The sequence below is a fragment of the Meleagris gallopavo genome, chromosome 25, assembly GCF_000146605.3.
Source record: "Meleagris gallopavo isolate NT-WF06-2002-E0010 breed Aviagen turkey brand Nicholas breeding stock chromosome 25, Turkey_5.1, whole genome shotgun sequence".
Classification (NCBI taxonomy): Eukaryota; Metazoa; Chordata; class Aves; order Galliformes; family Phasianidae; genus Meleagris; species Meleagris gallopavo.
This window is the reverse complement of record NC_015035.2, coordinates 4,437,141-4,450,121: the sequence shown is the minus strand read 5'-3', so window position 1 is coordinate 4,450,121 and position 12,981 is coordinate 4,437,141. Positions and strand designations below refer to the sequence as shown.

At 53.5% G+C, this 12,981-nt stretch overlaps 1 protein-coding gene across 1 annotated transcript; it reads right to left on the bottom strand.

The window, feature by feature from the left end:
* Positions 1-473: 473 nt before the first annotated feature.
* LOC100550412 (CCN family member 2-like) lies at positions 474-8,846 on the bottom strand (the record flags this gene model as incomplete). The annotated part of the gene is made up of 5 exons (XM_003212535.4): positions 474-2,492; positions 2,863-3,071; positions 3,499-3,750; positions 5,416-5,629; positions 8,520-8,846. Coding segments are annotated over 5 exons (1,314 nt in total), but the record flags the coding sequence as incomplete, so codon positions are not given.
* Positions 8,847-12,981: the final 4,135 nt, after the last annotated feature.

Sequence of the window (12,981 nt, the reverse complement as noted above, 5' to 3'; positions counted from 1 at the left end):
GGATGGGGGTCGCGCCTTTGGCTCCGTGACGTCACCGCGCCATATAAGGAGCGGAGACCCCTTCCCCCCATACACACGTGCACACATCGCGCGGTCTGTCCTCACGCACAGCGAACACCGCGCTGCCAAACGACCCCGCGGTGCCGATAAGGACACGCCCGGGGCTATCGGAGCCGCACACGCGGCCGCTGCTGATACGGGAGGGACGGCGCCGGGGGGGCTCCTCTCCACACCCCCCCCCGGTCTGTTTGCGTGAGGGCCGTGTAAGCCGCTAAGCTGTCGCAGAGCCTCTCGTGCTGCGCGCTGTTATCGCCCAGCTGCTGCCGGCTTTGTTGGTAAGCGGGCGTTCAGCGCTGCGGGCTGCAAAGCGCCCACGGGACGCCGCAGCCATCCCCAATGCGGGACGGGGAGCCCTTGGAAACCCCTCCCTGCCGGCCTGCAAAGGGTGTAGAAAATAAAGAGATTTATTGGTGTGAAGTGCAACCTCAGCTGAGTTTGGTGCTCGGAATACAAAAAAAAAAAAAAGCCCAGAACTGAGCTGAAGGGCAAAGAGGAGAATCTACAACATGGAAACGCCCCGAGTGGGGTTAGGATACAAAACCTGTACAAATACCTTTAAAAAAATAAAACATCAGAAACCATCGCATCAATTATTTACAGTTTGCACTGATGATGCACAGCAGGCTGAAGGGTCACAGGATGGGAGCAGGAGGGGGCTGAGGTGGGGGCTGCGTTTTGCAGCCTGGGGGGAGGAATCAGGGGCTGCAAAGGGAGAACAGCTGCTGTGGGTTTGGATCGGCCCCGACCCACGGCTTTGCTTTGGAATGGGAGCGGGGATGGAGAAGGGCTCAGCGCTGCAGCGTGGCCCATAATCCTGCTGGGCTGCAGCAGTGGGGATAGAGAGAGGGTGGGGAGGATGGAAGGCACGAAGTCAGGCCTTTCCCTGTGTGTTTCTACTGAAATCAGCAGAAAGCAAATGCACGAGGCTGCTGAGAACCCTGCTGGCTGTGGGCTCACGAGTGGCTGTCCTGGATCCTCAGTGCCATGGGACAGCCCAGCCGTTGGACCCCAGCTCCAAGGGCTCTCCCTGTCGTTGCCCAACTTCAGAGATCTGCTCCCCCTGGGGAGCTCTGAGTTGATCTTTAAACCTCCAGCTCCTGACCCACCATCATGCAGCTCCAGCCCCCCTGTGTGCACATGAGCCAAAGCTCCTGCAGAGCTGCTTCTGAAGGGACTACAGAGGGGACAGCAGGACGTGGTCATTGCACTGTCAGCTGCCACGAGGAGACCTGCTATGCTCCGCTCCAGAAATGCTCCTTGGGTCTGAAGGAGGAAACTACACCTGGCTGGGTCTTCTCCTCTCTAAAAGAACCTCCCAGGCTCTGAAGGACAGCAGCGTTCCTGCAGTAACACCCCACAGCCTCCTTGTGCCTCTGGCTTTGCTGCCATCCTCACTGCACACGAGGCTGAAAGGAATTTAACTGTACAAAGAAAAGACAGCTTTCAGCTGTGCAGAGAATAGGGCATCCTGGCATCCAGGAGCAAAGAGCTGCTGTTGGAAAGCATGAGGCAGGGCGAAGGGTGAGCATGGGGGTGGGGAGAGCTTTTGCTGACTTGTTGAATCTAATTAACCAAAAATAATTAAAAGGTTCGGTGGGAGCTCAGCATGGGGCCTCAGCACTTTCCTCACTGAGCCGCTTTGCAGCAGCACACATCAGAGCCCCGTGCTGCTGGCAGTGGCTGGGAGTGCCAGCTGGCTCTGACCTCCTGGGCTTCCCCTGCCCCATTCTCTGGCTGCATGGTGTGGGCAGCTGAATGGCACAGGGTGCTGTGCCCACTGCGCTCCCTCTGGAGCCAGGCTGGAGCCAGATGGCTTTAGTCCACTCTCCCACCCAATCTATGGGAGAACAGATTAAGGTGGCAGCTCAAGCTTGCTCCCAGCTCCTCTGCTGAGCTCTGCACAGAGGTGTGCTGTCAGCCAGCAGCGTGGGGCAGATGGGGCTGATCCCTCATCCACTGTTATTAACAAGGCCACCAGGACCATAGGAGGCGAACGGTGCCGTGGTGAAGAACGAAGCCCCTCACAGAGCAGGGAGAGGCGGCGATGCCCCGGAATGCAGCCATGAGAACATTGCAGAGCCCTCGTTTCACCCTGTCCTGTGGGTCTGGCACACAGAGAGCTACTGCCTGTCTGTTTTGACGTGGTCCCCAATCATCCTCCTATAGTAGGTGTCCAGGAAGATGTCGTTGTCCCGGGGGCAGTCATAGTGGCAGGAGCACGCCTTGATGAACATCATCTTCCTATGGAAGGAATCCCCCTCGGGGCAGCGGAATTCCACCTCAGCAGTGCTGGTGATGTATGGGGTGCAGCAGCGCCCGTCCACACAGCTGCCACAGAACTTGGGCCTGTAGGAACGGGTGCTGCTGCAGCCTGAAAACTCGAAGAGAAGACGCTGGCGGGGCTTTGGGGTGCGCACACACTTCTTTCCCTTCTAGGGAGAGAACAGCAGCAAACAGGTCAACAAGAATGTGACAGTCAGACCAAAGCTCACCTGGGCTGTGCACCATCCGTAGGATCACTGAGGTTGGAAAGGACCTCTAGGATCACCGAGTCCAACCCCAACCCATCCCACCATGCCCACGTCCCTCAGTGCCACATCTCCACGGTTCTGGAACACCTCCAGGGACGGTGACCCCACCACTTCCCTGGGCAGCTGTGCCACTGCACTCCCACTCTTCCAGAGAATAAATATTTCCTAATATTCAATCTGAACCACCACCGTGCAGGAAGGCACAGAGAGACTGGGAGCGCGGAGCATATCCTAAGCCCTTAATTACAAGGTCCTCTCCACCAAGCCCTACCTTGGCTTTCTCCCAGGGGAAGTCACAGGGCCGCACCATGCAGAGCCGCGTCTCCTTTTCCAGGTGGCACTGGGGGTTGTTGTTGGTGACCCGGGCAGAGATGCCCATGCCGCAGCTCTTGGAGCACGCACTCCACTCGGTGGTCTGCACCAAGCAGTTCTCCTGCAGGTTGTTCAGCTCCGGCTCGTGCTCGGGATCCTCCCTGAAAACTGAGCCGAGAGGAAGAGGCACGAAGGTCAGGTACCCCACAGGGCCCTGGGCAGCTTGATCTGGTGGGAGGCAAAGCTGGGGGTCTTTAAGGTCCCTTCCAACCCAACCATTCTGTGATTGCATGCTTCTGTGATCTTTGTAATTCTATAAACAGTTCTTAATTCTGATGGTTCGATTTCAGCTCTTACAGGCTGCTCCGAGACCTGGCTTTGCTTCTGCTGTTCTGATGCCCGCAAGGAACTCACGCAAGGGTGCCGCAGTGGGCACCCACCCCCAGCAAACACCCAACACCCCTGCAGGATGCTGAGCAGGACACAGTTCATCCCCCTGCACCAAGCGAGAGCCACCAGCTGTAAATAAAGTGACTGCGGGCAGTCAGGGTCTGCTCCATCCCCCAGCAAACCGCCCCGTGCACCCGTCTCTCACCTGCCATGACAGTTTCTAAGCGCTCCTCCTGGCCGCCCTCCTCACAGACCCACTCCTCACAGCACTTGTTGTGGATCTTCACCCTCCGTGGGTGGGGGCACTCAGGGGATGGCAGGCGCAGGTCGGCTGAGCACAGCGGGATGCAGCCGATGGCCCCATCCAGGCAGATGCACTGCAGCTTGCAGCTGGGCTGGAAGCTCTCCCCGTTGTGGTACACCTTGCCCAGCAGGTCACACGTTGCGCCCTCGCGAGCTGAGGAAGGAGGAGAAGGAGGTGTGGGAGCAGCAGTGATGCTCTAAGGTCCGGTCCCGCACAGAGCTCTGCTCCTGGCTGTTCTTAAGAGACCAACAGGCAACGTTCTCCTAAGAACAGCTGCTTCCCCACACGTCTCCGGGTGGGCTACAAAAGGAAAATAATGCACTGAGTTTATGACCTTCGGGGCTCTTCATCCCCTTTGATGACCATCTTCCTTCCTGCCGCAGCATTTCCATCTCTTTCTTTGCTCTGATCTCTGTGTCTCTCATCTCCAGGCCTCCTCTGAGCTTTTCACTCCTTCCCGATCAAAATTAAAGGAGCAAAAAAGGAAAGGCAGCAACATTTAACCCATAGCAACAGCGCTAACAGCACTCACACGTTCTTACATTTGTACCAGCCCATTTTTTTTCCCAAAGTGTTTCACAGGCAAAGCCTGTTTTGTGAATGCTTTCAGTGAGAAAAGGCTGAAGCATTTCAGTCTGAAGTAGTTTTGCACCTCTCTGCTCTTCCTGCTTCCATCACATCCTTCCTATCCGGGTACCCGCAACACTTCCAGAATTCCCCACCTTCCAACAGAATGAATGGGACAGAAGCACCACCTGAGGACATCATATCCCAGGCCCTCATGTTCTGGGAGATGTTCTGCTCCACATTCAGCTGCCATTTTTGCCATGACAATCTCAACTTCTCGTTTAAAGGCGGGAAGGAGAGCTGTGACCTTCAGACCACGGGTCTGATTTCCTACACAGCAGAGACCTGGGACTGTCACTCCAAAACCTGTGCTGCAAATCCACACCTCACAGTGATCACAGAGCATTTTCTTTAAGAAAAATGTCCAATATTCCTATAAAGTCTTTGAGACGGAGGATGTAAACTATCCTAATGACTTCATTACCCTCAATCCTAATGATTTTACTGCTGTAAACATCTCATTTCCAGCCTTAATTGAGCAGCATGCATCTTACACCCCCTGGACATTATCATACATACACTGACCCCATTTAGCATCACTCAGCAGCATGAGTGCCTACAGAAAGCACTGGGAAGCTGCTGTGTGTTCTCAAGATGATGATTGCCCTGTCCATCCCTGGAGGTGTTCAAGGCCAGGTTGGATGGGGCCCTGGGCAGCCTGGGCTGGGATTAAACGTGGAGGTTGGTGGCCCTGTTGGCAGGGGGTTGGAGATTCATCATCCTTGGGGTCCCTTCCAACCTGGGCCATTCTGTGGTTCTGTGAGCAAGGGGAGGAAAATTAAGCAGAGACTTTATCACAGTGTCTCAAAAGAGTGAAGAAAACACCTTCTACACGTTCAATTCATTCAATTCAGGTTGAAAAGCAGCACCAGCACTAACTGAGAGAGAACAGGTCTGCATTTGCATTTACCTGGCTCAGCAGCTCTCATGCCCTATGTGTACACAGACTATTCGCTCATCTATTTGCACCCAAGTGCTAAAGCCAGAATTACGCCGTGCCTCCTGCAGGGAAGCAGCGGAGCACAAAATGCCAAATTCCAGCACCAGGCAGTGAGGTTTGGGTGAGGCTCTGCGTGCAGCAGCACTTCTCACTGAAGTGAATATTTCCCCTGCAGGGCTGCAGGCATTCCCACCCGCATGGCAGGCACAAAGGAAAAAAGCACACAAGGACAGAACGCGTGGCTCTCTCACCTAAGCAGATCCCACTGCCTCTGTGGATGTTGGAGAAGTCACAGTAGAGTCCCTTGTGGTGGTCACAGGGTTTCTGCAGGGAGCACAGCTCGCCCAGCTGCCTGGCGCACACCTTGCAGCAGCCGCAGGCGTCCAACACGTGGCTGGTGCCAGCAGGGCACTGCAGGGGCTGGGAAGGACACCGACATGGGTACGTGCAGCCCTGAGCTCCTACCTGCAGGGCAGAGAAACCACAGAGAGACTGAGTGTGCCACAGTGCAGCCAGAGGAATGAAAACATCCATTTGGTTCAGGGCATCCCATCGTCTGCGCAGCCAACAGATGGGACGGAGCTCTGTGCATGCAGCTCCCAGCACCCGGCTTGTCTTCTGCATCAACACAGCTGGAGCTCAGAGGAAGAAGGCGCAGAACTGACAGCACAGGCAGCAGCACGGAGTCCCACACAGCTCAGCCTCCCCTCTGGAGGCAAGAACACAGCAATCATGAGCTGCAAGCGATTCGCAGCACTGCTTGCAAGAAAGCATCGTTAGATCCCACCCAGAGAAGAAAGCAGCAAGGCACGCACATGGGATGCACCCAAAGCCAGCACTGCTGTGGCTGAGGAGTGCTGTGTCTGCTGCACCTCGAGCTGCCCCTCTTATGTCCATAGAGGTCCTCTCTGCCCTCCCCTTTGCATGGAGCAGTGCCACCCTGGGCACCTGGTGAGCTCCAGCTGGAACTCAGCACGGCTCTTATGTCACACTGGGTGCTGTTTGTTACCAATAATGGCAGTAAAGCGTTAAATACAGCGAAAATGCAGCAGTGATGTCCTGCTGGTTTCCATGCATGAGATGTTTTTTAAGCATGGGTGAGTGCATGGGGGGGATGAGATGGTAGAAGGGGCAAAGCATTCCTAGCACAGGGCCTGTATTAAACTGCGCTGAAAGAAACGATGACAAACAGCTTTTTCCAGCACAGCATCACCCACAGGCCATATAAAGCAACACCCAAAATATCTCTCCCACTGCAAACCAAACCAAAACAACCTCTTTCTGCACAACAGAGAACCCAAGGGAATTAAAGCCAGCTGAGTTTTCCTTCTTGCCGTCATGAATCACTGTTGGTGCTGTTTGTTTCCTTAAGAACTCACCTCAGAAAGCATCCAGCTTTGCTTCCCCAGTACAGCTGCTGTCAGCACAAGACCCAGGCTCAGACCCCGGACTCATTTCCCTCATCCATGTGCAAAAGCCCCAACTCTTCCACGTTTGCAGTGCTCTTCTCATCTTTTAGAGGTTTTCCTATCTGTCAGCTCCTTCCCCCACCCAGTCCTCCTGGCCCAGATTGTGCTGAGACTCCTGGCTGCTGCTTTGATTGCCAAGCAAAGTCAGTCGTGGCTTTTTGTATCTCCTGCTCCTCACTCACATTAAAATCTTCCCTACCAACCATTAATAACACAAAGGCAGCATTTCCCCACCGTGGCCACGGACCCAGCTGCAGAGGGGTTCTCCCCATAGGTCCAGCACTTGGTTCCCCTCTGCTGAAGGGTCTGTCCTTAAAATCACCCTTTAACTTCACTGAGTGGGATCCCAACTACAGATTCACTACAGCTTTGTTCTTCTTTCTGCTAAGAGCGCATTGCTGTGAACTTCAGGAGCAGCAGAACCAGCATAACAGAGCGAGGTGAAGATTTAGGGAAGTGAGAGCCCAAACCTGGCATGCTGATGCTCCCTGCTCCTGGCTAGCTCTGCTGGCAGCTCCCACTGAGCCTGGGGAAAGAGGCAAGATGTGCTCCCTGCTTTGCATGCACCCAAAACCTCTCCCTCTGCGCCCTCTGAAGGTGTGAGGATGGGATGTGGGCTCACACTGCAGCAGCTCTGCAGCTCCTGGTCAGTTTGCAGTGCAGGGAGCCAGCATGGCAGTGCCTTTACAACAGGCTTGGGCTCAGCCCTGCGCTCAAAGAACTGAGGAAGGAGTGCCAGGGAGCTGGGATGGCTGTTTGCTTTGGGAGCCGGGGGTTAATTCAATAAGCACAGAATTGGTTCTGTTCCACGCTCCAAGACTGGCAGAAGATAAAGCAGTCAGAACGCGGCTATTCCCACACTGCAAACAGCCAATTACTGTGGGTAATTCCTGCTCTCCTCCCATCGCAGCGCTTGGGGCACCATCCAACAGCTGCAGCTCTGCCCCACAGTTTGTCCCAGCCCCGAAGAGCAGCAGAGCTGAGCACCCTGCGTGGCTGAGGTGCTGCAGTGCCAGCTGTGCTGCTGTGCTGTGTGCATCGAGCATCCGAAGTGCCGTTGCCCAGGCAGCAGGTTTAGGGACAAAGATGACATCCCTGGTAACTGTGGGGCAGCACAGTGACAGGGTTTGCTATCGTTTGTAGGATGGCTATGATAGCACCAATGCTGAGGCAGGAAAAAGGAACAGAGCCACTCCAAAGCCCAGAAATAACCCTCAGGTCTCAGCCGGGTGCACAGGGCACCGTTCTCAGGAGAAAAGGGGACAGAGCAACTTGTGAGTGCTACAGCAGCAATGGAACCTGATCAGAAGCTTATTGCACCTATTAACACAAATAGGCACTCAAAGCAACCAACCCAACTTCTTCACCGACCCAAAAGACACTGCAATTAGATCTGATGCTAACAAACACATTAATTATGCAGCAGTGTTTCCGCTCATACCAGCACCGTGTTGCACACAAACATCCCAAGCAGAACCAGCTGCTCTGTGCGTGCACTTGGACACGGAACAGACCCAAAGCCCTGCAGGGGCTGTGCTTTGATTTCCTCCTCGGGTCACTACTCCAGGAGCAAATGGATTTTCGGGGCAGGAGGATGATGATGGTAATGATGTGGGCTATGAGACCCGCTCCTCGCAGTGCCACAAACCCAGCGATGTCACCTCTTGATCCTCTTCCAAAGCAGGGCTGGCTCTTAGCTCAGCAAAGTGAGCTCTGCTACCCTCAGGCATTCTGCACAGCGCAGCTCTGTGTGCACCCACAGGGCTCTGCCTGCATTCCCACTGCTCCAGGCAGGCGGTGGTGGACAGACATCCCCAAAGCATCGCATGCACCGAAGCAAGAAGCTGCAGCACGCAGAGAGCAATCAGCCATACGTACATACATACCCAGGCAGGGGCAAGGAGCAGAAGAAGCAGAGTGTGGGCAGCTGTCCCTCTGCTGCCAGACATCCCGAGTGAGGGGAGGGAGGCACTCAGCCCGCTGACCCACGCACTGCCTTCTTCTTCTTCGGGATTTCTCGTCTCTCTTTGGAGAAAGTTGCACACCAGCTTCTCCTTAAATAGCCTCTCGGAGGAGGCGTGCCTGCCTTTGAGTGACAATGTGCAGAGCAGCCCCAGATGGGTGCAAGAGGAATGCCCAGATTCCGGGGAAGGCGAACAGATTCCTGTGGCCCTGGCAGCTGCAAGCCTGCAGGTCGGTTTTGTTCCACGTGGGGAAATCAAATCCCAGTCAAAGCAAGATTATTATTTTTTAATTCTTCCCTCTAATACCAAAAGTATGAAGCCTGGGTCGGCTTTCCCTGCTTACTTCCATTCCTTTTTGGCTGCAGGAGCTGAGGACTTGAAGAAGCACAGATACAAAGACTGACGTCTGCACTCCTGCAGCGAGGAGCGGTTTGTTTTACGGAGCAACAAAAAGCTGCAGGGTGAAGGTTATTGGGAAAGGACAGCAGTTCCTGCCAGCACTTAATTTGTGCCCCAGGACTGATGCAGGACAGCACACAGTCCTATCTCTCAGGGAGTGATTTTTTACTACTGGCAAGAGGGGAAGGAGTGCAGCAGAGGGCACTGTGAGCCCTTGCTGGTGGGATGGAGCAGGTTGGGCAGCGGGCAGCGATGCTCTGCACTGCAGGGAGCAGCAGCAGCACACAGAGCCATGCCTCTGGGTTAGGGATGGGTGTAGAAGTGCCCAAAGATCTTTATATTGGGCCACTTTGGGCCATCATAAAGCAGGAGGAAGAAACAGCTGCAGGATGTGCTGTAAGGTCCACACAGCGTGTGCTGGGAAGTTGGATGGGAGATGAAGAAAATGACAGAGACTGGGCAGCAGTGTGTCCTGTAAGTGCAGCCTCCCTCCTCACCTCCATGCACAGGGCGTGCCAACCAGCAGCCAAGCCCTGCATCGTGCTCCAGCCCCAACATCAGCTCGGCTCCCACGCTGCCTGTGCTGCTGTTTGTCCGTGGCTGAAGACCAATCTGACTCTTAATTAATTAGCACGTGGAAAGCTTCTTGGGACTGGGAGCTGGAAAGCATTAACACAGTGTAAACCTCTCCAGATGCACCTCCTTCTTTTCCTCCTACCTAAGATGAGGGATTTCATAATCTTCACAACAGCCACCTGCAATGGCACAGCTGAGGATTCTGTCTCCTGCACAGATTTGATGTCCTGGAGGTGGCACAGACCTTTGCCCTGGAGCAGTTAGAACTGAGAGCAGCCTGGCTGGATAATATTTGTTCCCTTTTTGGAAAGCTTGGCACCTTAAACTGTGTCACTGCCTAAAATTAACCATTCATGTTTCACAAGGCATTCCCCTTCAGCTCATAAATAAGGCAGGGATAAAGCACCAGACACCTCTGCTCACGCAGCAAGGACATAAAGCACAGCTGCATCCCAAACCAAATGGGGCTGATTACAGTGTTTTATTTGTGCCCTTTCTAAAAGGTAGTGCTTAACGTGTAGCTCCATCCACTTCCCCATCCATGCAGGCAGGAGGGTTTTGCTCACCTAGGGAAGAAGATCCTGCAGTAAACACTCCTGTGCCCTGCTTGTTTGCTCTGCTACTGGCAGGCAGCAGCAAAAACGTGGCAGAGTCTCAACCTTCCCAAACACTACCACTCTTCTCTTGAAGGATCCTAGATACAGAAGGAATGGAACATGCACTGTGAGCAGAGGACAGCTCTTCAGCTGGTACAGGAGGCAAAAGTCGGTGCCCTGGGCCCAGCATCCCACTTATTGGTCCTCCAATTAAAATCAGACCTCGTGAGCAATGCAGAGCTGAGAGCGATTTCCACGCCTCCAGGGGCACGCTGGGGTGTAGCAACAGCCTGCAGACAGGTGTGCAATTGGTAATGCAATAAAGCCTGAGGGCTCTGCTGCCTGAGAAATGTGGGTACGACTGTGAAGCACTGCTGTGAACCACTGCCACGGGCAGGGATGCTGGGGCATGTGGTGTGCATGGAGATGCAGGAGGAAAAGGCCCTGGGAGGAAGCAGAAGCTGCACCCACCTGTGAAATGGGTACCTCCTCAAATTTGTTCCACTTCTTAACTCACTGCATGCTTAATTACCCTGAAGGAAACCTTCAGGGCTGTGTGTGGGGGTGGGGGTGGATTTAAGGAGGAGTTGGGTAGGTTCATGTAAGGGAGCTTCTTGATCCAGAAGACTTTTTGCTGAACACCTCTGAGAAGCACTCGGTCCTTTATGGGATCTGGTCCTCATAGGGAGATTATTGAGAACTTCAGTCTGTTGCTGTGGTGCTTTTTTGTTGTGTTTCAGGCTGGCTTGCTTAGCAATAGGGATCAGTATGTAGGTTCAAGGACCAATGTATTAGTTTAACAAAAGGAATCCGGGAGTGCTAGTCCTAAAACTTTCCATCTCAGCTCTGCTTGGTGTGTGAACAGCTCTGTTTTATCCCAGTCTGTGTGAAATCCTGTTCTCCTCAACGATTCTGCTTCACAAAAAGCACTGCAGTCATAGCAGACTGCTTTCATCTTTTGCACCCAAAAGGTGCATCTCCCATCCAATGGAACATTGTCCATCCCCATCTTCCTTGGATTTCACATACATCATTTTGGAAGCTGCTCACTGTGGCCTCCCAAGGAAATAATCAGAACTGGTAATTTTCTTCTCTACAGTTTGAATCATTTCACCCCCAGAAGCGTGGTGTCATCGTGGGATCAGAGAGGCATGGAGATGGGACTGAAAGCAGGCTGTAGGTGGATGAAGTCCCCTTGTTTTTCCAGTCTGATCCTGCAGGACAGTCATGGGTAGGTAAAAGAGTGAGCTGTGGATGGTTCAATTTCTGTACCAGGCAAATAGCCCCGAATCATCTCTACTTTAATGCCTCTTTATGCAGTCATTTCACAATGTTCTCCCTTGTGCATCAGACTGGAAAGTAACGACCTGCCTGGCAGAGATAGGCCGATCTGTTTAGGTCAAAAGGCTCTGTTAATAAAAAACAATTTGAGGGGATTCTACAATGATTACAACTTTGAGCCTGAGGTGTCCCGACCTCAAAAAAAGGGGATAGGAAGAATGAAAAGTGAGGACCCTGGCTGTGTTTCAGGGAGGTGAGGAAAAGGAGCCCTCCTGCCAGGGCAGCTCTTGGTCACTTGGCACTCAGCACCTCCAAAAACCACAGAAATGCTCCCAACTCTGGCATTACCTGTTGGAGCTCCATGTGTTCCTGGTGTGCTGTGCAGGGAAACAACCAACCAGCTCCACGGGCTCGTGCATCCCATTGCCTTCCTGCTAAAGCAGTGAAACGCACTCTCCCTTTGCAGACCCCCTGGAGCAGTGAGGTTTCTCCCTCCAGCCCTGCTTGTCCTGCCCTGAACAAAGGAAACAAACACAATTATTTCCAGCTTCTCAAATTCTGCTCAGTATAATACAGCAGCTTAGGCTGTTCTGCTATCCTGCGCTGAGTAAGGAGAACCAGAAGGAGTAAGACAAAGTCCCACGTTTGCACCAGGGTGTCCACTTTACCAAAACACATATGGGGAAGAGCTTGTGGGATTATTGCAAGCCTCAGGTGTATTTCGATGGGATCTCATCTGAAGAGCCAAAGCAGTGCTGAGTCAGGAGGAATCCCAACAAACCAGGCTCACGAAGAAGACCTAAGACCCCTTTTCATGCTTCACGTCAGCTGTGTTGAGACAGAGAAGAACCTTTAAAGCAGCACTGCTGTGATCAGCGAGGCTTCTCAAGTCCTGAATCACCACTGAAACTCCCTGCCTGCTCAGAGCAGCGACTGCTTGCGTGCTTTTCCATCAGCAGCTGGTCTTCACACCGAGCCACGAGGAGCGAAGCTGGGATAGCAGCAAGCAGACAGCAGAGCCCTTCCTGATGAGGGGTTCCCATGACCACAGAGCTGCGTCAGCTCCAGGTTGCAGGGACCTGGAGTTGGACTCAGAGCTGTGAGCTCAAAAACAAACCCATCCTCCCTTTTTTGTAGTCTCTGGGCCTGAAGCTGTGTTTACTGCACGGCCTCCCACGGGCTTGGCTGGCTGCTGGTGCTGCATGTGCCAACATCTGCTCTGCTCTTTCCCACACTCAGAATCTTATTTCTGCTCTTTGGGCTGCAGCAAAATCAGCCTTTAGGGGAGACGTGATGGTGCCTGCAAGCCTGCTCTCACTCACTGCCATGTACTCCCAGCCAGCGCCAGGAGGTCACTGCCTGCTGTGGCTTCCAATGAAAGAAATACCCAAAGCAGATCGAAAGCTGGCACTTCCATCGGAGCCCCTGAGAAGGGAAGGGCTGTGCTGGATTGTTTTGTTTTTAAAGTAGCTCCCTCTCATCCTATTTTTGTAGGAGAGTTGTTTTAATTGGACAGCTCTGAAGCTCTTTGC